This window comes from Bos indicus, chromosome 27, assembly GCF_029378745.1.
Source record: "Bos indicus isolate NIAB-ARS_2022 breed Sahiwal x Tharparkar chromosome 27, NIAB-ARS_B.indTharparkar_mat_pri_1.0, whole genome shotgun sequence".
Lineage (NCBI taxonomy): Eukaryota > Metazoa > Chordata > Mammalia > Artiodactyla > Bovidae > Bos > Bos indicus.
In genome coordinates this window covers 26,893,096-26,921,047 of record NC_091786.1, presented here as the reverse complement: position 1 = coordinate 26,921,047, position 27,952 = coordinate 26,893,096, and the positions used below count along the sequence as shown (strand labels likewise).

Genomic DNA, 27,952 nt, shown 5'->3' with positions numbered 1-27,952 from the left:
AAGTCTGACACTGTTTCCACTGTTTCCCCATCTATTTCCCATGAAGTGATGGGACCGGATGCCATGATCTTAGTTTTCTGAATGTTGAGCTTTAAGCCAACTTTTTCACTCTCCACTTTCACCTTCATCAAGAGGCTTTTTAGTTCCTCTTCTCTTTCTGCCATAAGGGTGGTGTTATCTGCATATCTGAGGTTATTGATATTTCTCCTGGCAATCTTGATTCCAGCTTGTGTTTCTTCCAGTCCAGTGTTTCTCATGATGTACTCTGCATAGAAGTTAAATAAGCAGGGTGACAATATACAGCCTTGACGTACTCCTTTTCCTATTTGGAACCAGTCTGTTGTTCCATGTCCAGTCCTAACTGTTGCTTCCTGATCTGCATACAGGTTTCTCAAGAGGCAGGTCAGGTGGTCTGGTATTCCCATCTCTTTCAGAATTTTCCACAGTTTATTGTGATCCACACAGTCAAAGGCTTTGGCATAGTCAATAAAGTAAAAATAGATGTTTTTCTGGAACTCTCTTGCTTTTTCCATGATCCAGCGGATGTTGGTAATTTGATCTCTGGTTCCTCTGCCTTTTCTAAAACCAGCTTGAACATCAGGAAGTTCACGGTTCACATATTGCTGAAGCCTGGCTTGGAGAATTTTGAGCATTACTTTACTAGCGTATGAGATGAGTGCAATTGTGCGGTAGTTTGAGCATTCTTTGGCATTGCCTTTCTTTGGGATTGGAATGAAAACTGACCTTTTCCAGTCCTGTGGCCACTGCTGAGTTTTCCAAATTTTCTGGCATATTGAGTGTAGCACTTTCACAGCATCATCTTTCAGGATTTGAAATAGCTCAATTGGAATTCTATCACCTCCACTAGCTTTGTTCATAGTGATGCTTTCTAAGGCCCACTTGACTTCACATTCCAGGATGTCTGGCTCTAGGTCAGCGATCACACCATTGTGATTATCTGGGTCGTGAAGATCTTTTTTGTACAGTTCTTCTGTGTATTCTTGCCACCTCTTCTTAATATCTTCTGCTTCTGTTAGGTCCATACCATTTCTGTCCTTATTGTGCCCATCTTTGCATGAAATGTTCCTTTGGTATCTCTGATTTTCTTGAAGAGATCTCTAGTCTTTCCCATTCTGTTGTTTTCCTCTATTTCTTTGCATTGATCGCTGAACAAGGCTTTCTTATCTCTTCTTGCTATTCTTTGGAACTCTGCATTCAGATGTTTATATCTTTCCTTTTCTCCTTTGCTTTTCGCTTCTCTTCTTTTCACAGCTATTTGTAAGGCCTCCCCAGAAAGCCATTTTGCTTTTTTGCATTTCTTTTCCATGGGGATGGTCTTGATCCCTGTTTCCTGTACAATGTCACGAACCTCATTCCATAGCTCATCAGGCACTCAATCTATCAGATCTAGGCCCTTAAATCTATTTCTCACTTCCACTGTATAATCATAAGGGATTTGATTTAGGTCATACCTGAATGGTCTAGTGGTTTTCCCTACTTTCTTCAGTTTAAGTCTGAATTTGGCAATAAGGAGTTCATGGTCTTTTTTTACTCAATATACACTCCTTGAGATTTATACAAGTTAAGTGTATCATTATTTATTCTCTCACAATAGAAACAGTGAGAGACTTTATTTTGGGGGGCTCCAAAAACACTGCAGATGGTGACTGCAGCCATGAAATTAAAAGATGCTTGCTCTTTGGAAGAAAAACTATGACCAACCTAGACAGCATATTAAAAAGTAGAGACATTACTTTGCCAACCAAGATCCTTCTAGTCAAAGCTATCATTTTTCCAGTAGTCATGTATGGATATGAGAGTTGGACTATAAAGAAAGCTGAGTGCAGAAGAATTGATGCTTTTGAACTGGGGTGTTGGAGAAGACTCTTGAGAGTCCCTTGGACTGCAAGGAGATACAACCAGTCCATCCTGAAGGAAATCAGTCCTGAATATTGGACTGAAGCTGAAACTCCAATACTTTGGCCACCTGATGCAAAGAGCTGACTCATTTGAAAAGACCCTGATGCTGGGAAAGATTGAAAGTGGGAGGAGAATTGGACGACAGAGGACAAGATGGTTGGATGGCATCACTGACGGGATGGACGTGAGTTTGAGTAGGCTCTGGGAGTTGGTGATGGACAGGGAAGCTTGGCTTGCTGCAGTCCATGGGGTCGCAAAGAATTGGACATGACCAAGTGACTGAACTGAACTGATAGTAAACACATTTTTAGTTTTGTAAGAAAATGCCATATTTATTTTTCAGAGTGATTCCAGAAATCTACTTGGGATCCTAAGCTCCACAGGTGGAGGGAGAAACTCCACAAGGGCAGGCAAAGACTGATCAGGGAGCTGTAAGGTGATTGAACCATACAGCTCATGTAAGTAAGGAAACATTTAGACTCTAACTGACCAGCATCGAAGTCCTCCCTCTAGGAGAGGAATAAACAAACATTTTATGTAAATGACCAGGTAGCGGTCATTTCTATAAATGAGTAGATAGCAAATATTTTAAGCTTTGCAGGTCATGTAGTCTCTATGTCAAATACTTAGCTCTACTATTGTGGCACAAAGGCAGCCACTCGTAATAAATAATCAAATGGTTATGGCTGTGTTCCAATAAAACTTTATTTACAAAAACAGTCCATGGGCTAGATTTGGCCTGTAGACCATGGTTTTCTGACCATTCTGTGAGGCATTTATGAGACCACAAGAGAGTTTTACTTAAAGGCTTCTTTAGAACTGCTCTAAAAAAACTTTATCACAAAAGGATCAAGTTGACTTTAGAAAAGAAGTCATAAAAGGATCAATTTGATCCATAAGTAACAACTTTCTGCAAAAACAAAGAGCAACACTTTTAAAGAAAAAGAACAAAATTCAGATATTCAATATCATGTTAACCATTACATTTTTTAAAATACTTTTTTTTTTTTTTTTGCTGTGGCAGCTTTTTTGGCTCTCGCAGAACGTGGGATCTAGTTCCATGAAGTGAAGTGAAGTCGCTAAGTTGTGTCTGACTCTTTGCAGTCCCATGGACTGTAGCCTACCAGGCTACTCCGACCATGGGATTTTCCAGGCAGAGTACTGGAGTGGTTGCTATTTCCGTCTGCAGGGGTTCTTCCCGAAACAGGGATTGAACCTGGGTCTCCCGCATTATATTCGGATGCTTTACCATCTGAGCCACCAGGGAAGAGCCTAGTTCCATGACCAGGGATCAAACCTGGGCCTCCTGACTTGGGAGTCTGGAGTCTTAACACTGGACCACCAGGGAAGTCCCTCAGCCATTAAATTAAAAAATAACTAGGTATGACAAGAAGCAGGAGAAGGTGACACATAAGCAGAAGAAAAGCAGGGGAAACAGACTCAGAAATTACATAGATGATTGAATTAGCAGACATGACTTTAAAATAGGCCAACAAGGAAAAATGGCTACATCAGAGTGGTGAAATTATGGATGATTTTTAAAATTTTCTAAATATATATATATATATATGGAAAAGTTTCAAATGTTAGCATATTATGTAACTCTAAGTAAAATAATATTGTTTTGCAAACTTTAATATATTCTTTTCTCATTTAATGTTATGTTAAATTGTTCAAAGTTAATATGTATAGCCCTAAGTTTTTGAACTGTGGTGTTGGAGAAGACTCTTGAGAGTCCCTTGGACTGCAAGGAGATCCAACCAGTCCATTCTGAAGCAGATCAGCCCTGGGATTTCTTTGGAAGGAATGATGCTAAAGCTTAAACTCCAGTACTTTGGCCACCTCATGTGAAGAGTTGACTCATTGGAAAAGACTCTGATGCTGGGAGGGATTGGGGGCAGGAGGAGAAGGGGACGACAGAGGATGAGATGGCTGGATGGCATCACTGACTCGATGGATGTGAGTCTGAGTGAACTCTGAGAGTTGGTGATGGACAGGGAGGCCTGGCGTGCTGCGATTCATGGGGTCACAAAGAGTCGGACACGACTGAGCGACTGAACTGAACTGAACTGAATTTATTTTCACTTATGCATAGTATTCCAATATAAGAACATGGATGTCTGTTTTTCTGATGAGGGACATTTAATTCCAAGAAAAGAGAAGTGATAAAGACCCAGTTGAGGATAGTGATTACCTCTGAAGAGAGGAAGGAGGATGGAAAAGGGATGGATATTTGGAGCTATACAGTGTGGTAAAACTTCATTTCTTAAGCCAAAATGTGTGGATGTTCACTGTATTATTCTTTTCTCCCTTTTAAAAAATTGAAAAAAGAATAAAAACAATTGAGATATAGTTGAGGTACAATATTATATAAGTTATAAGTGTACAACACAGTGATTCACAATGTTTGAAGATTATACTCCACTTATAGTTATTAATAAATATTGGCAATATTCCCTATGTTGTACAATATATCCTTGTAGCTTATTTATTTAATACCTAACAGTGTATCTATTGTACCTCTTAATCCCCTAATCATATCTTGCGTCTTGTCACTTCTCTCTCCCCAGTGGTAACTGGTAATTTGTTCTCTATATCTGTGAGTCCTTTTGTTATATGCACTAGTTTGCTTTATTTTTAGATTCCATATATAAATAATACCATACAGTATTTGTCTTTTTAAAAAATGTATTTTAAATTGAAGCATAGATAATTGCTTTACAATATTGTGTTCGTTTCTGCCATACATCAACATGAATCAACCATATGTCTTCTCCTTGAGCCTCCCTCCCACATCCCACCCCTTATTTCACTTAGCATAATACCTTTCAAGTCTATCCATGATGTTACAGATGGCAAAATTTCATCATTTTTTATGACTGAGCAGTATTTCACTGTGTGTATGTATATATATGTATAGTATATAGAACTAATTTTATATATATATATATATATATATATATATATAGTTCTAATAATTTTTTGGTGGCATCTTTAGGATTTTCTAAATATAGTATAATCTGCAGGGACAGATTTACTTCTTCCTTTCCAATTTGAATTGCTCTTATTTCTTTTTCTTGTCTGATTTTTAAATTACTGATTCAGTTTCCTTACTGGTAATTAGTCTGCTCGTATTTTGTAAGTTTTACTGGTTCAGTTTTGGTATATTGCACGTTTCTAAGAATTTGTCCATTCCTCCTGCTGCTGCTAAGTTGCTTCAGTCGTGTCCGACTCTGTGCGACCCCATAGATGGCAGCCCAACAGACTCCCCCGTCCCTGAGATTCTCCAGGCAAGAACACTGGAGTGGGTTGCCATTTCCTTCTCCAATGCATGAAAGTGAAAAGAGAAAATGAAGTCGCTCAGTCGTGTTCGACTCTTTGCAACCCCACGGACTGCAGCCTACCAGGCTCCTCCGTCCATGGGATTTTCCAGGCAAGAAAGAGTACTGGAGTGGGGTGCCATCGCCTTCTCCTCCATTCCTCCTAGATTGCCCATTTTCAGATCAGATCAGATCAGTCACTCAGTGGTGTCCAACTCTTTGCGACCCCATGAATTGCAGCACGCCAGGCCTCCCTGTCCATCACCAACTCCCGGAGTTCACTCAGACTCATGTCCATTGAGTCAGTGATGCCATCCAGCCATCTCATCCTCTGTCATCCCCTTCTCCTCTCGCCCCCAATCCCTCCCATCAGAGTCTTTTCCAATGAGTCAGCTCTTCGCATGAGGTGGCCAAAGTACTGGAGTTTCAGCTTTAGCATCATTCCTTCCAAAGAAATCCCAGGACTGATCTCCTTCAGAATGGACTGGCTGGATCTCCTTGCAGTCCAAGGGACTCTCAAGAGTCTTCTCCAACACCACAGTTCAAAAGCATCAATTCTTCGGCGTTCAGCCTTCTTCACAGTCCAACTCTCACGTCCATACATGACCACAGGAAAAACCATAGCCTTGACTAGACGAATCTTTGTCGGCAAAGTAATGTCTCTGCTTTTGAATATGCTATCTAGGTTGGTCATAACTTTCCTTCCAAGGAGTAAGCGTCTTTTAATTTCATGGCTGCAGTCACCATCTGCAGTGATTTTGGAGCCCAGAAAAATAAAGTCTGACACTGTTTCCACTGTTTTCCCATCTATTTCCCATGAAGTGATGGGACCGGATGCCATGATCTTCGTTTTCTGAATGTTGAACTTTAAGCCAACTTTTTCACTCTCCACTTTCACTTTCAAGAGGCTTTTGAGTTCCTCTTCACTTTCTGCCATAAGGGTGATGTCATCTGCATATCTGAGGTTATTGATATTCCTCCCGGCAGTCTTGATTCCAGCTTGTGCTTCTTCCAGTCCAGTGTTTCTCATGATGTACTCTGCATAGAAGTTAAATAAACAGGGTGACAATATACAGCCTTGACGTACTCCTTTTCCTATTTGGAACCAGTCTGTTATTCCATGTCCAGTTCTAACTGTTGCTTCCTGACCTGCGTACAGATTTCTCAAGAGGCAGATCAGGTGGCCTGGTATTCCCATCTCTTTCAGAATTTTCCACAGTTTATTGTGATCCACACAGTCAAAGGCTTTGGCATAGTCAATAAAGTAAAAATAGATGTTTTTCTGGAACTCTCTTGCTTTTTCCATGATCCAGCGGATGTTGGTAATTTGATCTCTGGTTCCTCTGCCTTTTCTAAAACCAGCTTGAACATCAGGAAGTTCATGGTTCACATATTGCTGAAGCCTGGCTTGGAGAATTTTGAGCATTACTTTACTAGTGTGTGAGATGAATGCAACTGTGCCATAGTTTGAACATTCTTTGGCATTGCCTTTCTTTGGGATTGGAATGATTGGATTGCCCATTTTATTGGTGTATAATTGGTCATAGTTATCTCTTATGATCCTTTATATTTCTATGGTGTCAACTATAATGTCTCTTTTTTAATTTCTGATTTTATCGATTTGGGCCTGCTCTTTTTTTTTTTTTTTTTCCCTTGATGGATCTGGGTAAAAGTTTATCTGTTTTTTTTTTTAATTTTTTTCTAATCTTTTCAAAGAGCCAGCTCTTAGTTTCATTGATCTTTCCAAATTTTTTTTAGGTCTCAATTTATTTCTGCTCTGATCTTTCTTATTTCTTTCCTTCTATTAACTTTGGGTATTATTTGTTCTTATTTTTCTAGTTTCTGTAGGTATAAGGTAGGTTACTAATTTGAGGTTTTTCTTGTTTCCTGAAGTAGGCCTGTATTGCTATAAAATTCCCTCTTAGAGCTTCTTTTGCTGCACCCCATAGATTTGACTCAGGGGTAAAGAATCTGCCTTCGATGCAGGAGATGCATCAGGGGCTGCAGGTTCAATCCCTGGGTCGGGAAGGTCCCCTGGAGAAGGCAACCCACTCCAGTATTCTTGCCTGGAAAATTCCATAGGCACAGTAGCCTAGTGGGCTATAGTGCATGCAATTGCAAAGAGTCAGACATCACTTAGTGATTAAACAGCAACAGCAATGGATTCTGAATCATTGTGTTTCCATTTTCACATATCTCTGGGTATTTTAAAATTTTCTTCTTTGATTTATTCATCGACCCATTGGTTGTTTAGTAGCATATTGTTTAGCCTTCCATGTATTTGTGCTATTGTGCAGGTTTTTTATTAACTTAAAAAGTTACATAAAAACTCAGTTGTGTCCGACTCTTTGTGACCCCATGGAAAGTCCATGGAATTCTCCAGGCCAGAATACTGAAGTGGGTAGCCATTCCCTTCTCCAGGGGACCTTCACAACCCAGGTATGGAACCCAGGTCTCCCACATTGCAGGCAGATTCTTTACCAGCTGAGCTACCAGGGAAGCCCATTAGCTTATAGTTGATTTCCAGTCTCATAGCGTTGTGGTAGGAGAAGATGCTTGATATGATTTCAGTCTTCTTACATTTATTGAGACTTGTGGCTAGCATGTGATGTATCCTGGAGAATGTTCCATGTGTATTTGAAAAAAGAATGTATTCCACTGCTTTTGGAAGGAGTGTTACATGTATCCATCTGATCTAATGTGTTGTGTAAGGCCAGTGTTTCCCTACTGCTTTTCTGTCTGGGTGATCTGTCCAGATATATCTGATATAATATCAAAAATATACAAAGAACTCCAACAATTCAACATCAAAAAAACCAAACAACCCTGATTTGAAAATGGGAGAGGATCTGAATGGACATTCTCCAAAGAAGAGATACAGATGGCCAACAGACACATGAAAAATGCTCAACATCACTAATCATCAGGGTGATGTAAATCAAACCCACAATGAGATATCACCTCACACCTGTGAGTGGCTATTATCAAAAAGACAACAAATAACAGGTGTTGGTGATGATGTGGAGAAAAGAGAACACTTGTGTACTCTTGATGGAAATATAAATTGGACAGTGACTATGGAAAACAGTGTGGCATTTCCTCTAGAAATTAAAAATAGGATGACCCTATGATCCAGCAATTCCACTTCTGGATATTTTCCCAAGGAAAACAAAAACACTAATTTGAAAAGGTATATGCAACCATAAGTTCATCTCGGTCTTATTCAAATAACCAAAATAAGGAAGCAACCTAAATGCCCATGGATAGACGAATGGATGAAGAATGAAATGGAATACAACCCAGTCATAAAAAAGAATGGGATATTGTCATTTGTGATAACATGAAGGAAACTAGAGGGTACAGTGCTATGTAAAATAAGGCAGACAGAGAAAAACAAATAGTGTATGATTTTACTTATATGTGGAATCTAAAAAGCAAAACAAATGACACTCAAAACAGAAACCATCATATACACAGAGAAGAAACAGGTGGCTGCTGGCGTGGGAGGTGATGGGTAGAGGAATGAGCAGGTGAGGGAGATTAAGAGGCATAAACTTACAAAACAAGTAAGTCATGGGGATGAAATATACATTGTAAAAAAAGAAGTGATTACAGAAATAATAAAACATGCTTAGATTCAGAATAGGTATATGTTATTTCTAAAGCTTTTTAATCATCTCCCCCACCTGTATTCTTTGAAAATACATTAGCAAAACAATTAGAGATCAAAAGGGTAATCAGTGCGTATATGATTTCTGTCTCGATATGTCTGCTGAGGGAGTGGCCCATTTTCCAACAAAGGAGGCTTGCTCTTTCCCTTGGAAAAATTCCTCTTATTATAAAACTTGCTTTGTGTTAATCTCACATTCAATTATAGTTATTGTTCTCTGTCTCTTCAGTATTCATTCGTTTTCTCAATACGAAACAATGAAATTGTGTAATTGAGTAATCCTTATATTATTTCTTTCTCATTATTTCTATCCCTCTTATAAATAACTGTAATTATTTTCACATATGCATCATGAGAAATTTATATTTCATTGAGCAACTGGGATGTGCAAGCTTCTTTGTGTACTACTATTTCCTGTACGGACTTCTCAGATTGTTTATTGGAGTACCATTTCTACCTTCCTTCTAACAATAGCTCTTGACCTATTAGCTTAAAAGAAGACAGAGTTGTAATATAAATATCACTTATGAGTCATGAATACATTTCCTATAAATTACACTTTAGAAAAAAGGGAGAGGCATAGGGAGAGGCTACAATTAAATTTTTTTTTCATTTTAACAGTTTTTAATGAAAGCTATAGACAAGATGACTTTATTCCTACATCTTCTTAATTGTTTCTTCCTTATATTTGCCCTTTTCCTTTCCTACTTGGCAAGATTTGGGTTTACGTTCAAGGATCTTTTGGCAGGCTTTGTCCAGTTTTAGTCAGGTGATAACTACTTGCTGGGGTGAATGCGCACATGGACAGTCATGCCATTAGCCTTCTCCCACTGCACTCGTTCAATGCAAATGACGTATTTCTTCCTGTAAACCTGAACTATTTTGCCAATTTGCTGCCCTTTGTAATGCCCTCATACAACCTGAAGTTCATCATCCTTTCGGATGGGCATGGACTGAATGTTGTACTTCTGTCTTAGCTCTTTAGAAAGAGAAGACATAAATTTCCTGAGAATGTGGGAAGGCGCATTGAAATGCCTTTTTCGGTTTTTGCTTCCGTCAGAAGTCACAAAGGGATTGAACTTCATTTTGGCCGATAGTGCTTCAGCGATGGCCACAGAAGGGAAGAACAATTTTTGAAATGTTTTACTGGGTGCACTGGGTCTTCGTCGCTGTGTGAGGGCCTTCTCTAGTTGTGGTGAGCAGGGGTGGCTCTCTAGTTGCCGTGCTTGCGCTTCTCACTGTGGAGGCTTCTCTTGATGTAGACCCTGGGCTCTCGGCGCATAGGCTTCAGCAGTTGTGGTGCATGGGCTTAGCTGCCCTGAGGCATGTGGGATCTCCCCAGACCAGGGAGCGAACCAGTGTCTACTGCATTGGTGGGCAGATTGTTAACCTCTGTACTACCAGGGAAGTATGAGGCTACAAGTTCTTTTAACAAAATAAAAAGCGATATTGAACATTTTCTCCTACAAAACAAATTAAAAAAAAACCACTTAAAAAAACTTGGATCTTGTATTCTCACTGAGACAATATCTTTGATGATTTCTTTCCAGTAATGGTCAAGAAAATATGGTTTAGAGTCAGGATCTGAATCCCAGCTCTGCCATTCACCAACTGTGTCATCTTATTCAAGTTAAGGCATTTACTGTCTTTGAGCCTTGGTCTCTATTTCCAAAATGGAGATGATAATATTATTTATTTCTTGGGTTCAGGAGGGGATAACAGAAAGCTCTTACCATCATGCTTAATAAAGCTATGTTTAAAATATATATATATTGACTGATTGATTTGGTTGTGCCAGGCCTGATTTGTGGCATGTGGGATCTTCAATCTTCATTGCAGCTTGTGGGATCTTTAGTTGTGGCATGCAAGATCTAGTTCCCTGACCAGGGATCGAACCCAGGCCCCCTGCATTGGGAGCGTGGAATCTTAGCCATTGGATCACCAGAGAAATCCCTAAGAAAGCTCTTCAGGACAGTGCTTGGTTCAATCCATATTAATCACTGGCAATATGGCAACCCACTCCAATATTCTTTCCTGGAGAATTCCATGGACAGAGGAGCCTGGTGTGCTACAGTCCATGGGGTCACAAAGATTCAGACACAACTGAGTGACTAACTTTCACTTACACTTTATTATTTTGACAAATATTTCACAGTGTCTTTGTGGAAATCACCTAAAATTGTCTAGTGGTCAAAAGAAAAAATTAATGATGAAATTATTAAAACATGAAATAGATGCTTTCCTCTGCTGTTCCTTACAAATTATGGTAGATTATAATGATGTCATAAGACTGCCACACTTGAATAACTTAGTTGATTTTCATTCTCAGCATCCTGAAACTACCTCTTATTAGCTACATTTACTAAATTTTTTCTTTAACTAATATTTCTTTGATTGAAGAAGAGAGAGTTTAGGTACAGTCTGAAGTCTTCAAGTGCTGGGGATATGGCTACCTGTTCCTTCCCACCTAAGTCAGAAGTTCAAAAAGGAAAAACATTTACATGAATATAATATATATATTTAAATATTTTTATTTATTTATTTATTTGCCTGCACTGGGTCCTTAGCTGCATGTAGTATCTTCAATCTCAGTTGCAGCATGTGGGATCTAGTTCCTGGACTAGGGATCAAACCCGGGTCCCCTGCACTGAGAGTATGACGTCTCAGCCATTGGGCCACCAGGGAAGTCCTGACCATAAAATATTTTAGATTCAAATAATACATTATGAATCTTTGTTCAACATATTGCATGGGATTATGTACTTAGGGGATGGAAAGTTTTCTGTATTAAAACCAGCAGAGATATAGACCTTGACCTCCATTCATCATCTTTATGTTTGCTTTATGGCATCATTGTCCTCCCATATTTCCTGGTTCAAGACTTGTCATCTTTGACTCTTGTGCCCTCTCCCCGATCTGTCAATTTCACTTCCTTAGTTTGTCCAATCTGTTCCTTCCTGTCTGTTCTCAATACCTATTAGCTTTGCCTCCTACACTGCCAGTTTCACCATTTCCAATCCATTTCATCTATTTCCAGGGAAAGACACCTCTGAGAAATCTCCAGAGGCTACTGCCTGTGGAATAATGTCTAAACACCTTAGCCTGCTTACTAGCAAGGCTTTCCAGGACTCCTCCACCCATCTCCCATCGCCCGCTTCAAGCTGCCTATGGTTCAGCCAATCAGCACTGCTCTGCTTACTACTTCCTCTTACTGCTAGCTCACTTCCTCCACTCTAAGTTATTTTCTTTGTTTGACATGCCTGTCTTCTTTCTGTCAGTCTTCCTACTTCACACATGAAGAAATGACTCTCAGAGGGATTAAGTGACTATGATAGTGCCTTTGGGGTGGGGGAGGCGGTGTTGAGGCGTATACGAAACCAAGTTTCTCTGACTCAGACTCTTTACTCCTAAGTACTTGCGAATATTTCTTAAGAACAAGGATATTCTCTTATTTAGCCACAGTACAATTCTCAAACTCAGGAAACTTAACATCAATGTAGTATTATTGTATATTATACAGTACAGTTCAGTTCAGTCGCTCAGTCGTGTCTGACTCTTTGCGACCCCGTGAATCTCAGCACGCCAGGCCTGTCTATCACCAACTCCCGGAGTTCACTCAGACTCACGTTCATTAAGTCGGTGATGCCATCCAGCCATCTCATCCTCTGTCGTCCCCTTCTCCTCCTGCCCCCAATCCTTCCCAGCATCAGAGTCTTTTCCAATGAGTCAACTCTTTGCATGAGGTGGCCAAAGTACTGGAATTTCAGCTTTAGCATCATTCCTTCCAAAGAAATCCCAGGGCTGATCTCCTTCAGAATGGACTGGTTGGATCTCCTTGCAGTCCGAGGGACTCTCAAGAGTCTTCTCCAACACCACAGTTCAAAAGCATCAATTCTTCGGTGCTCAGCTTTCTTCACAGTCCAACTCTCACATCCATACATTACCACTGGAAAAACCACAGCCTTGACTAGACGGACCTTTGTTGGCAAAGTAATGTCTCTGCTTTTGAATATGCTATCTAGGTTGGTCATAACTTTCCTTCCAAGGAATAAGCGTCTTTTAATTTCATGGCTGCAATCACCATCTGCAGTGATTTTGGAGCCCAGAAAAATAAAGTCTGACACTGTTTCCCCATCTATCTGCCATGAAGTGATGGGACCAGATGCCATGATCTTAGTTTTCTGAATGTTGAGCTTTAAGCCAAATTTTTCACTCTCTTTCACTTTCATCAAGAGGCTTTTTAGTTCCTCTTCACTTTCTGCCACAAGGGTGGTATCATCTGCATATCTGAGGTTATTGATATTTCTCTGGCAATCTTGATTCCAGCTTGTGCTTCTTCCGGCCCAGCATTTCTCATGATGTATTCTGCATAGAAGTTAAATAAGCAGGGTGACAATATACAGCCTTGACGTACTCTTTTTCCTATTTGGAACCAGTCTGTTGTTCCACGTCCAGTTCTAACTGTTGCTTCCTGACCTGCGTACAGATTTCTCAAGAGGCAGGTCAGGTGGTCTGGTATTCCCATCTCTTTCAGAACTGTCCACAGTTTATTGTGATCCACACAGTCAAAGCCTTTGGCATAGTCAATAAAGCAGAAATAGATGTTTTTCTGGAACTCTCTTGCTTTTTCCATGATCCAGCGGATGTTGGCAATTTGATCTCTGGTTCCTCTGCCTTTTCTAAAACCAGCTTGAACATCTGGAAGTTCACAGTTCACGTATTATACAGGCCATATTCAAATTTCACCAATCATCCTTTATAGGAAAATTTCCCCATCCAGAATCCCATCTAGGATCAAACTTGGCCCTTCATTCTCTTAGTTCTTCAATCTTCTTTAACCTGGAATAGTTCCTGAGCTTGCTTTGTTTTTAAGACACTTACAGCTTTTAAAGAGTACAGGTCAGTTATTTGTATAATTTCCAACCCTGTGGCTTTTTCTGAATAGATTCAGGTGGCTTTCATGAATAGATTCAGGTTATAGATTTTTAGCAGGAATACTATATAAGTGAAGTTGTATTCTTCTCACTGCATTGCATCGCCAGGCACACAATGAGAGCTGTCCCACTATATTCGCCTTTGACCACTGGAATAGGGTGGTGTGTGGACTACTGCAAAGCCACCAGTTTCCCCTTTGTGATCAGTAAGCAATCTTTGGGGACATATTCTGACTGTGTAAATAACTTTCCTCCTCAAACTTTCACCCAATGGTTTAATGTTTAATGACACAGCGATCACTATGATAGTTGTAAAATGATTTTTTAAAAAAACTCAACAGTTTCATCTACATTTACTACATGGCCGTCTAGTGAAAGGAGGAACTTTCCCATTTTTTTCTGTATTCCTTTTTAGTCAGGCAAAGAAAACAAAAATAATCCAAACAAAAACTTAAAAGAATTGGATACTAGTCTAACTGGACTGCGGTTGATTCTCCTTCCTCTGGCACATGCGGGGCCTAAGCTTCTCTCAGACCGGACCTTTATTCCTCTGCCTACAACGCTCTCAGCCTCGTGAGTGACGGGCGCTGGCCACACAAAGTGGAGTGGCGTTGAGAGCCTCCAGATATTCTAAAATGACACCCCAGTCTCTACACCCTGGGAGGAAATGCTTTTGTGTGTCCACCTCTACGCTATCTTTATGCTTCAACTTTTGAACACAAAAACATTTGTTCCAAAGCCTTCCAAACCGTGCTTAAAGTATCATCTGGTGGTGGTGATGGGGGCTGGGTGGAGGGTTTAAAATGTAGATTGCTCGGGTCCTGCCCCAAAGCTTCCGATTTAGTAGATCTGGGTTAGGGTCCAGGGATCAGGTGGCCTGCGGATTAAACCTTGAGAAACATCACCCTCAAAATGATTGTGGGCAAGTCTCCTTTCCTGGAGAAGTCGGGCGCCACTGGCAATTCCCAAGGGGCTCGCTCAGAAAAGGCTGGGGGAACAAAAAGGGGCATTCATCCTTCCTCCATCCATCCGACTTCAGAAACCTACATCCGGCTGATGCCACTCGGGTGCGGGGACCCAGGTGCTGGGGAGAACACGTAGGCGGCAAGATCGGGAAAGACATCCCCCTTTGGAGCAGGGAGGGCTGGCTCCCGAGCGCGAGGGGACGCAGAGGGGTCGACACCGCCCCTCGGCGCCGATCCGCCCCAGGGCAGCAGTGCCCGAGGGCTCCACCCCCACCCCGCCCCGCTCCCAGCGGAGCACCGCGCGGCGTCTGAGTGCTTAGTCACGGTGAGGCTGCGCCTGCCCCGGGGCCAGCACGCCCCCCTCCCTCCCGGGGCCCGCCCCCGGCCGCACCCCCAAGGCGCGCACTTCCGCGCGCATGGCCCTGCTGGCCCGGACTCTAATCGCGAGCGCGGGACACTGCTGGCTGCGGGTGGCGCGCGCCTTCCCCAGCTCCGCGCCACCTCCGGCCAGGGCAGCCCGCGCCTTCTCCCGCGCCATGGCATGCAAGCAGGAGCCGCAGCCGCCGTGCCCGCCGCTCAGCGCCGGCGCCGAGATCTCGTACGACTACCTGGTGATCGGCGGCGGCTCGGGCGGGCTGGCCAGCGCGCGCCGGGCGGCGGAGCTGGGCGCCCGGGCGGCCGTGGTGGAGAGACACAAGCTGGGCGGCACATGCGTGAGTATCCCTGGTTCCTGGCGCTTCTCCTCGTTCCTGGGTCCCTGCTGAGCAGCGTTCCGAAGCCCCGCTTTGTGTCCGCTGCTTTCTGCAGGAACAGCCTCCGTTCTTCCCTAGTGCGATCCACCCCCACCTCCACCCCCGCCCCCCGCCGCCAGCGCAGCGCTTTCCGCTTCGCCTCGCCGGTCAGAGTCAGGATCCCAGCGAGTATAGAGGAAGGAAGTATAAAAGGACTTATCCGCGACCCCCGAAGCTAAGCCTGCATCCTTTCTGGCGCAGGTGTCATCCTAACGGTGGCCCGAGGTGATTAAATTTAACAGAACTTTCCTACATCCTCACTCCTCTGGGTGGAAGGGTATTATTGTATTCCATGCTGGATCTCAACACCAGACCCTTGAAACGTAAAACTGCGTGGAGAATAATTGCCGCTCGCCCGCGTCTCTCCGGGGCGGGGGGAGGAAAGATGGAGCGTGTGCAGTTCACTGGGGATCATGGGGCTCTCCCTTCAGTTTTAAGGGCAGAATGAGTTACAGCAGCGGTTCTCTTGGCTACACATTCAAGTCACCTGAGGAGATGAAAAAAATTCTGCCTAACCCGGTTGCAGCCTCGGCTTTGGCGATTCTGAATTGCAGCCAAGGTTGAGAATCACCGACTGCAGTTTACGTGGATGTAGGATTTACTATTAAATGATTTTACAGATCTTTCGTGGCGGGGGGGGGGGGGCGGTGCGGGATTTTAAAACTACCTCTCCTCCAAAGAGGGTTGTAAATCCAGCGATTCAGAAACTATTCATTTAAAAAACAAATTTAGTTTCCAAGTTTTTGATGAGGGCTTTTCTGTTGCAGAACTTGGGTGAGGTACTTGCTGTTGGTATTATCCCAGGGACTTTGCTGGCGGTCCAGGGGTAACACTCTGCGATTCCGTTGCAGGCGTCGTGAGCTCGATCCCTGGGTCAGGAATTAAGATCCCGCGTGCCTCGCATGCGGCCAAAAAAAAAAAAAGAAAGAAAGAAAAGTTGTATCTAAGAGTCCCTTGACTTGGGAATGGGTTCTTGAAGTTCCTTTGGAGAGAGATGCTTAAATGACACTACATTGGGAACTCCTTAAAGGCAGAAGCGGGTTTGTATGTTTTCAGCCCCTTATCACTTTAACAAAGTCCCTGCTCAGTAACCGTATGTGAATGAAACTCAAAATTAACAGCTGTGAAAGGTTAAAGGAGACAGGACACTGTCTCCAGTGTCCAGTGCTCTTTTTTGAAGTTCAAAACGGAAGTGGGAACAACGAAAGGAAAAATGACAGTTTAATGGTCAACTTGTACCGTGACACCTTAGTCCAGACGGAGCCTCGAAGAAGTCTGACTGCAGAAAGCAGATGGAGGGGTGCCAGTAAGAGGCCCCCAGGACAGCCGGTGACATCACTTGATAGCTGCCCATTTTAGTCCCTCTCTGCTTTTCCGTTTTCCTTCTTCCTCGTGAATGTCCTAATCAGCCTGTGGCATCCTTTATCATTGTCTTGATTAAATTGTCTTGATTAATTGGTATTAATCAAGAAGGGGATGCCCCCACTTTTAGATTCCTGTTAGAAACGTAAATAGATGAATTACGAGATCAGCTACTTCCAATTTAAAAAAAAAATCAACTAGTTTGGAGAGCTAGCAAAGGACAGCTTAGGAATTAGCCACTCACTGTTTCCTTATAAAGAACTTGGCTTTGCTTATCTCGGACTTCGCTGGTGGCTCGGACTTCGCTGGTGGCTCGGACTTCCCTGGTGGCTCAGACGGTAAAGCGTCTGCTTACAATGCGGGAGACTCAGGTTCATTCCCTGGGTTGGGAAGATCTCCTGGAGAAGGAAATAGCAACTCACTCCAGTATTCTTGCCTGGAAAATCCCATGGACAGAGGAACGTGGTAGGTTATAGTCCATGGGGTCGCAAAGAGTCGGGGTACGACTGAGTGACTTCACTTTCACTTTCCTTATCCCATTCTGCTGCTACAATTTAGTTTTCAGTAAACACTGATCTCTTGGGGAAAATCCCCCATTTCATATTTTTATGATGTGCCATTTGGGCTTGTATCAAACTGGATTTGGTTTTGAAATGCCAGGAAGGGTGTAGTATGCCTTGACTATCAGAGAAGATAGTAACTAATTGATAAAACGTGAGTTTAGATTTGTCCCAGGATTCTCGACTGAAGCGATTTAGCAGCAGCAGGATTCTCATTATCTGGGTTATCTGCAGGTGCCATAACAAACTCCTTACATGCAGTGATTTCCAAACAGGTGTAGGGAAAATGAAAGCACATTTCATTTGTTCCTGTCTTCACTTCACTTCTCTTAAGTGCGAAGTATTTGGACTGGAGATGATTGAGAGAAAAGGGTAGATACCAAGATTTGTAGGCAAAGGTATCTTCCCTCTAGAAATTTACTGCATGATAGGGGAGCAAAACGTATTGTAGACAGTCAACCCCAGAGTGCGATGGCACCAGAGTAAGGTTCCCTTAGAGTAGTTGAGAAATGATCACGTCTGCTTGGGCACATTGGATAGTTTGGGGATGGAGATAATATCTTTGTGAACTTGAACTGGATATATATCATTTTTTGACAGGGTAGGTCAGGGGCTTAGGCACAGAGGCAGGGTGTGTTGTGTAATCAAATTTGACTGGAGCAGAGGTGTCTCCAATGAGAGAGAGAAGCTGATGGGCAGGGGTAGTAAAAATATAGTGTTTCTGGAAGCACAGTTAACTATGGAAGGATTTTGAGCAGGAAAAGGACACTGTAAAAGTGGTTTTATGGTCAAGGTATTAATACTGTTGCGAGATGTCCCTTGGGAAATTGACATAGATGTTTCTTTACTTTTGACTCTCCAACCAGTTTTTTTCTTAAATATATAAATCTAGGGACTTCCCTGGTGGCACAGTGGATGAGAATCCTTCTGCCAATGCAGGGGACATGGGTTCGATTCCTGGTCCAGAAATCCCATATGCCTTGGAGCAAGCAACTTAGCCCGTGCACCACAGCTACTGAGCCGCGTGCTGCAACTACTGGAGCCCTGGCGACCAGAGCCTGTGCTCTGTAACAAGAGAAGCCACCACAGTGAGAAGGCTGCATGCACAGCAACAAAGACCCAGAACAGCCAAAAATAATAAATAAATAAATAATTCCTAAGAGCATAAACTTTAAAAAATATATAGATCTCAAGCTTGGTGGATTTTTAAATTTTTTGCTGTGGGTGAATTCACACAGAAGTTTCAGGTTAGAGCCTTCTAGTGGTGGTGGTAATTTACAGGGAGTTTTGTTTTTAATTATTTGCTCGTTTATTAGTATACCAGGTATATAGGTACATTTTTCGATGCTGTGGTCATAGCAACAGACAAAGCAGGTAAAAATCCCCATCCTCATGGAGCTTATATTGTGATCAGTTCAGTTCAGTTCAGTCGCTCAGTTGTGTCCGACTCTTTGCGACCCCATGAATCGCAGCATGCCAGGCCTCCCTGTCCATCACCAACTCAGAGTTCACTCAGACTCAGCGTCCATCGAGTCAGTGATGCCATCCAGCCATCTCATCCTCTGTCATCCCCTTCTCCTCCTGCCCCCAATCCCTCCCAGCATCAGAGTCTTTTCCAATGAGTCAGCTCTTCGCATGAGGTGGCCAAAGTCCTGGAGTTTCAGCTTCAGCATCATTCCCTCCAAAGAAATCCCAGGGCTGATCTCCTTTCATTATATGTAATTTCTAAATTTTCCATGTGGTTTTTAACAAATAAAAAAGTATACATTTTTGTTTTTAGCCTTCCTTCATGAAAGCTTAGACTCAAGGATTGATGAACTTGGAAATGATTTTGGAGCTCTACTAATTCAGTCTTACTATAGTTTTTTTTTAAAATAGGAAGCACTAACATAAGCTTGCTGACTCAATTTTTTTTAATGACCATTTGAAAAAATTGTATTACTATCATTTTTATCAAGACTTTTTTTTATTAAAAGTAGGAAGCTTATAATTTTAAGTAAAGGACAGTTCTTTATTTATTTGGCCATGCTGTGTGGCTTATGAGATCTTAGTTTCCTGCCCAGGTAACAATCCCATGCCTCCTGCAGTGGAAATGCGGAACCCTAACCATTAGACTGCCAGGGAAGCCCTGACAGTCCTTTAAATTAAATACTTTTAGCTTTATGAAAATGGGGCATGTGCCTTGTTGCTTTCATTTCATTAAGGATCAGACTCACATAGAACCTTATAGGAATTTAGAAGCATTGTTCTAGCCTGCTACTGCTATTGCTAAGTCACTTCAGTTGTGTCTGACTCTGTGCGACCCCATAGATGGCAGCCCACTAGGCTCCGCCGTCCCTGGGATTCTCCAGGCAAGAACACTGGAGTGGGTTGCCATTTCCTTCTCCAATGCAGGAAAGTTAAAGTGAAGTCACTCAATCGTGTCTGACTCTTATCGATCCCATGGACTGTAGCCCACCAGGCTCCTCCGTCCATGGGAGTTTCCAGGCAAGAGTACTGGAGTGGGGTGCCAGGGCCTTCTCCATGTTCTAGCCTAGGACCCTCATTTTTACCAAGGAGCAAATTGAGTGTCAGCTGAAATGTGGTTGAAAACAAACCAAGCATAAAATAATCTATGGAATTAGCAGCCCAGCCATCAGAAGCTGTGGCTTTGGTGTCATTGTGTAGAGTAATTTATGACTTGATAAACATTTTTAATCACTCTTCTCAGCTACACAGAAGGAAACTTCTTCTGCCTCTTAGGAATCAGTCATCATTTTGTGGCTAAAACTCCACTCTCTCAATGTGGGGATCCTGGGTTCGATCCCAGGTCAGGGAACTAGGTCCCACCTTCCAAAACGAAAGAGCCCGCATGCCACAACGAAGATCCTGCAACTAAGACCTGATGCAGCCAAATTAAAAACCAAAGCAAAACAAAAAACGCTTGCTTTGGAATCTACCAGGTGGGTGGCCACTTCAGAGCTCCTGATTTAGCAGGTCTGGAGTGAAGCCCCGGCAGGTGTATGTTATGAAGAGCCCGATTCTGATTCTGGTGTACTTGAGCCAGACACAATGCTGCAGGCTTCATGGGAAGCAGGAACTGTGCGAAGACTGAATTCGACCCCATGGAAGCACAAGAACGAATCTGGTGAACCCTGCACAGTTGTCGGGGTCAGATGATAATGAGTTTGGTCCAAGAGTCATTCCCTGCTTTCATAGTTTCATGCTTCCAGAGTAAATGCCTTCCATGGGTGTATATGTGGTGTGACTGCTTGCCACATATACAGTTTTCCTTTTCCTGGATGCTTTTGTTCCTTCTGTGATATAATGGGGTCGGCCCCTTCCAAGGAGACAGGTGTTTTCAGGATGAGTGACCTGTGTTGGTATACTGAGAGTTCACTTTTCCTTGATGGAGTTTATCACCTTAAACTGTTACTAACTCAGGTTTGAGACGACTATGTCCCATACTGTGTTCTGTAGGGAAGGAAAAACTTTTCCTCCACCCTTTTATGTTCAGTAGCTGGGGCCTGCAAATTAAACTTGACAATGGGCAGATTAATGGGAGAAAAGGTTTATTTCCCATGCACACATGAGTGTCACAGAAAAGAATTGGGAAAAAAGGAACTCGTAGACCTGGAAGCTTAATACAAATTAACAGAGGGTGACAAATTGTGGAAAAGTAACCAAAGGAAGAGGGATTTGGACATCTAGAGGCAATAAATTGTGGGAAGGTAAATATATGGGGGGAAACTAATGGAAGATAAGAGTTACTTTATAAGGGGTGTGTGTGTGTGTGTGTGTGTGTGTGTGTGTGTGTGCGCGCGCGCGCGCGCGCAGATTCTTCTCATTGCTACCTTTCCATCTCCAGTGATAAGGGTTTTTCTCCAGCTAGTATAGGATTGGGTGGGAAACACCTTCACTAAGGGAAATGTTAGCTTTGCTTTTCAGCACAAAGGTGGGGAGATCAGAGTTCCTCCTGTCTGCTGTTTCTAAATTGTCTTCACCTCAAAATAATGCTGGAGGAGTGGCATGGGCAGTAGGGTGGCCCACTATTTTGGAGTACCACATTCTGTTGCCCTCAAGTTCAGTGTGGAAATAAGTGAAGGCTAGAACTGCTACTAAACGTCTAGTGGATGAACTAGGGAAAAAGGCTTGTGCAGCTCTAATAACATGATTCCACTCTTAAATCAGTCTTTATTTTTCTGGATCAGGTTAGACATTAAAAATGGGAAGCTGAAAGAAATCATCTTTTTAGCATTCAATCAGAAGTAAGTAATCTTGTATTGCCTACTGCAAGTCATTAATTTCTGAGGGCTGGAGAATACATGAGATAATTTTTGAGTTCATTCTGTGGAGTCTCCAAAAAGGTAAATAGGAACGTGACTCGTTTTGTAGCACTTTGCAGATTCTGTATTTGTGTTTCCTTTTTACAAACTGCAGGCTTGTGGCTGCTCTGCGTTGCCCGCATCTCTTGGTGCCATTTCTGCAGCAGCATTTGCTCACTTCGTGTCTCTGTGTCATTTTAACTCCCGTGGTAGTTCAGACTTTTTCTTCATTATTGTATCTGTTATGGTGGTCTGCCATCAGTGATCTTTGATTGTAACTACACGACTTGGTGAGGACTCAGATGACGGTTAGCATTTTTTAGCAATAAAGTGCTTCTTAGTTTTGTGCCTTTTTTCTCAGTGCTGTTACACACTTAATTGACTACAGTGTAGTGTAAACATAACTGTTGTATGAACTAGGAAACCAAAAAAATTCATGTGACTCTTGTATTTCGGTGGTCTGGAGCCAAACCCGAAATATCTCCGAGGCCTGCCTGTATCATGCTTGTCTCATGATCAAGTGCAGACCAAGGAAAATGCAGAGGTTGCCCAAAGCCAGGGTGAACTAGAGCCTTCTGAGAGCTTGGTCGCCGTGGTTCAGGGCCCTTCTTTCTGACTTACTATTCCCTTGCCCCAGGGCCTGCAGGAGTTCTTGCTGAGTGTACTGATGCAGCGATAAAGACTAACCCAGTTTTTAGTGTATCAGTATGAGGTTCTTAACCAATGAGAGTTAGGGAGTAACTTTTTGTCCAGGTTGATCCCTGGACAAAAAGTCTTTTTTTTTTTTAATATGTATTATATTACTTTCAGATAATTTGACATTTGTATATATTGTGAAATGGTCACCACCATAAATGTAGTTAACATCTGTCACAATACATAGTTACAAGTTTTTCCTGTGAACTTTTTTTTTCCCACTTTTATTTTAATTAATTTATTTGACTGAGCTAGGTCCTAGTTGTATGCAAACTCTTAGTTGTGGCTTGTGGGATCTTAGTTTCCCAACTCGTGATAGAACCTGGGCCCCCTGCATTGGGAGTGTGGAGCCTTAGCCACTGGACTGCCAGGGAAGTCCCCTCTTGTAAACTTTTAAGATCTGCCCTCTTAGCAGCTTTCAAATAGTGTTATTAACTGTAGTCACCATGCTGTATGTAGTTACATCCCTGTGACTTACTTATTTTATAATGGAAAGTTTGCACTTAGCAAAAGTCTTCTTGATCATTAATGTCACAGTGAGCTGTGCTGTACACACCAGTTGGAGAGACCAGCCGGAGGAGTAGAGGCTTTAAAAGAGGCCTGAGAAACAGCCATCTGGTAAATTGTTGTCTGTATTCATCTAGGCTGTTTACAGGGCTTCCCTGGTGGCTCAGATGGTAAAGAATGTGCCCCTGGTCGGGAAGATCCCCTGGAGAAGGAAATGGCAACCCACTCCAGTATTCTTGGCTGGAGAATCCCATGGACAGAGGGGCCTGGTGGGCTACAGTTCATGAGGTCGCAGAGAGTCGAACATGACTAAGCAACTTAACACTTCTTCACTTCAGGCTGCAAACAATTACGTGGTATAACAGGTAAATCATACACTAACTTGGAGGTAGTAGCATGTACTTTGATATTATAACATCTGTAGCCCCAGTAGGCTGAACATACATATTTTTTAATGGTAATAATACCTAACATGAAATCTACCCTTTTAACAAAATTTTAAGTGTACAGTACTGCATCACCGACTCAATGGACATAAATTTCAGCAAGCTCCAGGAGTTGGTGATGGACAGGGAGGAGGCCTGGCGTGCTGCAGTCCATGGGGTCGCAAAGAGTCAGACACGACTGAGCGACTGAACAACAACAGTATTGCTGACTGTAGGTACAGTGTTGTACAACAGATCTTTAAAACATCCTGCTTATCGAGATTTGGAGCCTGTTAATTGGTAAATCCACATTGCCCTCTCCCACCCCCAGCCCTGGCAGCCACCATTCCGCTGTTTGATTCTTTGAATTTGACTGTCTTAGATCCCTCATGTAAGTGGAATCATGCAATAGCTATCTTTCTGTGACTGTCTTATTTTACTACGATGTTCCAAGGTTGGCTTCCCTGGTGGCTCAGATTGTAAAGAATCTGCCTGCAGTGTAGGAGACCCAGGTTCCATCTCTGGGTCAGGAAGAGCCCCTAGAGACGGCAATGGCAACCCACTCCAGTATTCTTGCCTGGAGAGTCCCATGGACAGAGGAGCCTGGCAGACTATACAGTCCACGGGGTTGCAAAGAGTCAGACACGACTGACCAACTAACACTTTCCCAAGGTCGAACATGCATTTTTAAATGAACATTTATTAAAAGGAGGGCTCAGTTTAGGGAACCTTGCCATTAGTTCCTTCAGTATTGACAAAGATCCCTCAAAACCAGAAAATAATCCTGATTGTTTCATGAGTTGAGAGTTTCATAAAATGAGGCACACCTATGTTCATAAGTGCCAAAGAAAGGAGTGATCAGAAAGGGTGGGGTTCATTGAAGCAGGCAAATCCTATTATTGAAGTCTTTTGATTTACCTTGTTGATTGTTTAATCTTTTGCAACAGTCTTAGTAATGTTGTTTTGCCATCCACCTCAGAACCCACTAAATTTGCAAGGCCGGTAAAAGAAAGGCTGCCTCTTAATCCTTCAGAGTTCCTGCTTGCGTGTAAAAGGTATTTTGCACAAGTCGCAACAGAATTTTTCTGGTCGAGTGGAATTAAAGAATTTTATGGAAATATGAGTGACCTTCCGCATTTCTAAGCAGATTTCACACAGTCACAATTAATAACCATTTATTCACTGAGTGTTGCAACATGAGATATTAAATAGGATATGGGATCCTAGATCCTTTTTCTTTTGGGGGTGAGCAAGAGCTGTGGGGCCAGATATCACTCAGTGGGTGTCAGGTGGTTGAGAAAAGTGACACCCTAGAGGAGCTTGTCTCACATAGCTGAATCTGATTTCTCCTGGTTGCCCCAGAGTAGGAGTTCATTTGTGTTTGATCCCTGGGACTGGAAGATTATATGTTAATCTAAGGATCTGCTAAAATAAGAATTGAGCTCAAACAATTTTAGTTCTAACATTTGAATACCTCTTATATAAGTTCATTTTCTTGCTTTAAATTCTGTTTTATATAGAATACCTTCACTCTTCTTTCAAGCTAGATGCCTTCCCAGACTAACTTTCATCTGAAATTTGAAGGTAAAAGACATGGATATTAAATGTTTAATATGTGCCAGGGTGTGATAATTGGATTTATAATAAGAAATACGTATTCGATCTTTGTTCCCATTTCTGGCACAGAGCTCCTAAAACCTTTGGAGTTTACTATATGATGAGTGCCTTGACATTCGGCCTCACCTGGGTTTATGTTAATGAGGTGTCTGATGGAAAGAATGTAAGCATAGGTCCTGGTTGGCAAAGGAACCAGCCTAACCCCCTGACCTTGGGAAGGAAAGGACAAGGGTTTGGAGGTCGAATAACACCAGTGGCCAATGATTTAGTCAACCCTGACTGTGTAATGGAAGCCTTCAGAGAAAACCAAAAGGACAGAGTTCAGAGAGCTTCTGGGTTGGTGAACACTTGGAGATTTGAGGAGAGTGGCGTGTGTGCCCAGATAGGGCATGAGGGCTCCACACCCCTTCCTACATAGCTTACCCTGCACATCTCTTCCATTGGTCTGCTCCTGAGTTGCGTTATAGCTTTTTATAATAAACTGGTAATCTCATGAGTAAAATGTTTTATCACATGTTTCTCTAGGTCCTGTGAGCCACTCTTACAAATTAATCAAACCCAAGAAAGGGCGGTGGGAGGTGGAGTCATTGAAACTTTGGATCTATAGCAGGTTGGTCAGAAGCACAGCTGATAACCTGGACTTGTGTTGGGTGACTGACATGGGAGATAGGGCAGTCTTGTAGGACTGAGCCCTTCACCTCTGAGATCTGATCCCGTCTCCAATGGATGCTGTCAGAATGGAGCTAAATTGTGGAGAAATAAAACATACATCAGGAGTGGTCAGAATTGTGAAGGGACGTGGGTAAGTGATGTCCAGGGGCTTATTAGTTGTGGATGTAAAGCTGGTGAGACTCGCCAAAGACAGAGATCTTTATCTCTTCTGGTCATCAACACTGAGCCCCTAGAACAGTATCTTGTGCAACATGACTGAAAGATTGTGCTCAAAGAAGCTGTTGATGAACCGATAGAGTTTTGCTTAGTGAATGACGATTTGTCATTTGCTAAGTGCTCCTGCCTCAGTCCTGAGCTAGATTTTAGGCTGTGAAGAAGGAAAATGGATGGAAGAAACCATAGGCAACTCGTGATGGGAGGCAGTAAGGGGGAAACCAGAGGAAGGAAGCTTACTGTTACTTAAGCACCAGTGACATTCTTGACCCATGAGATTGCAGATTAGCCGAGTTACTGTGACGTTTTTACTTGTCTGGGCAGAATTGTAGGTTAGAAGGCCAGACCTTGGTTAAATGGTGAAGCTCATGAATTTTGCCACAGGTACCATTGGACTCTCAGGCTTCCTAGGTGGCTCAGTGGTAAGAAATCTGCCAGCCAATGCAAGAGACGCGGGTTCAATCCCTGGGTCAGGAAGATCCCCTGGAGGAGGAAATGGCAACCCACTCCAGTATTCTTGCCTGGAGAATCTCATAGGTAGAGGAGCCTGGTGGGCTATAGTCTGTGGGATCACATAGTCAGGCACAACTGAATGACTAAAACACACACTTTTCCATATGGCTTTTCTATAACCAGAAGAGCTGGCAGACTGCAGAAATAATTCAGAGAGGTCAGTGGCATCATCAGAAGTATCATGAATTAGAAAATAGGTGCTTTACATACATCATCTCTGATCATCTCAAAACCTCTACAATATAAGTATTATCAGTCCCGTTCTATGGGATAGGAAACTGTGCTCAGAAGGGTTTAGAAACTTACCCCTAACCACCAGCAAGCAGAGGATTCAAGCTCCTGTCTGTCTGACTCTATGTCTGTGCTCAACCTCAGCTAGAGAGTGGGAAGGAGGGTTGACCAGGGCTGCGTAGAGCTCTCCACCCCAGCTTCCTCAGTTTTGTAGGTAACGAATCATTTTCTCCTTCCACGTCAAAGAGGCATTTGATAGTTGGGTTGCGCTGAAGTGTTTGAGGTTTTGGAAACCAGTGGAAACCCCTGGAGGCCTGTCACTAGGAGCTGCCAAAATAGGAGGAGGAGTACGTCAAGGTCATGGGTTTGCATTCAGCCCTAGCCCCAGGTCCCAAAGTGTGCTAGACAGATTCTCTGGCTCCTAAAGCTCATAATTTTCTACCAGCTTCCTCCTTTGACTTCGGGCCCGAGAGTGTGCGATTTTAGGGAATGTGGGTGATTCTGCTGCTGCCTCTCGAGTCGGCTTCTTGGACAGGCCAAGCACCTCCTTCTGGTCGGGACTGTGGCTCCATGAGAGCAGAGTCTGCGTCCATTTAGTGCTCTGTTTTGCATCATTTCTGGCATTAGTGAGTGAGCACTTAATCAGTACTTCTGAATGAATGAATGGTTAAACTTCTAAAAAATAAACTACTCAAGAGTCATACACTTGGCCCCAGACCTGTAATGTTTAGGCATCCAGAGAGCCTGCCTAGTTCTCTATGGTCGTGGTCAGCAGAGCTTATGAGCACCTGATATAAATTATTCCAATGTTACAAATGTTTCCATGTAAAAGAAAAATAATTGTATAGTAGAAAATACTGAAAACAGATAAGAGCGGTCAAAGAATGAACCATCTAAATTCCACTACCCAGATAAAATCATTTTGGTTTATTTCTTTGTCTAAATGAATTACACAAGTAAGGAATGACATTATAGAAAGTATATGGAGTAAAATATGAACATTTTCTCCCTCCCCAGAGATGACTACTGTTAATAACATGGAGTATGTGCTCAAAGTGTTTAATTGTATGTGCACATTTTCAAATATATATAAATGTAAATTGGAATATACAGAACAAATTGTTCTGCAGCTTTCTTTTTGTCACTTAATATTCTAAGAAACCCTTCTGTAACAGTAAATAGAAATCACTGTGGCCTTTTAAAGGACTGCAAAGTATTCCATAGGCTCAGTGTACAGTAATTTCCCTGTAAT

At 42.5% G+C, this 27,952-nt stretch overlaps 1 protein-coding gene and 1 pseudogene across 1 annotated transcript in view; one reads left to right on the top strand and one right to left on the bottom strand.

Annotated features, from left to right (window-relative positions):
* Positions 1-8,856: 8,856 nt before the first annotated feature.
* Positions 8,857-15,037, bottom strand: LOC139180103 (large ribosomal subunit protein uL24-like; annotated as a pseudogene).
* A 170-nt stretch (positions 15,038-15,207) lies between these two features.
* Positions 15,208-27,952, top strand: part of GSR (glutathione-disulfide reductase) — a 45,042-nt gene continuing 32,297 nt past the window's right edge. Inside the window, exon 1 of the mRNA XM_019953586.2 lies at positions 15,208-15,522. Coding sequence (XP_019809145.2) covers positions 15,226-15,522 — 297 coding nt within the window. The 5' untranslated portion in view covers positions 15,208-15,225. The remainder of the gene's footprint in view (positions 15,523-27,952) is intronic.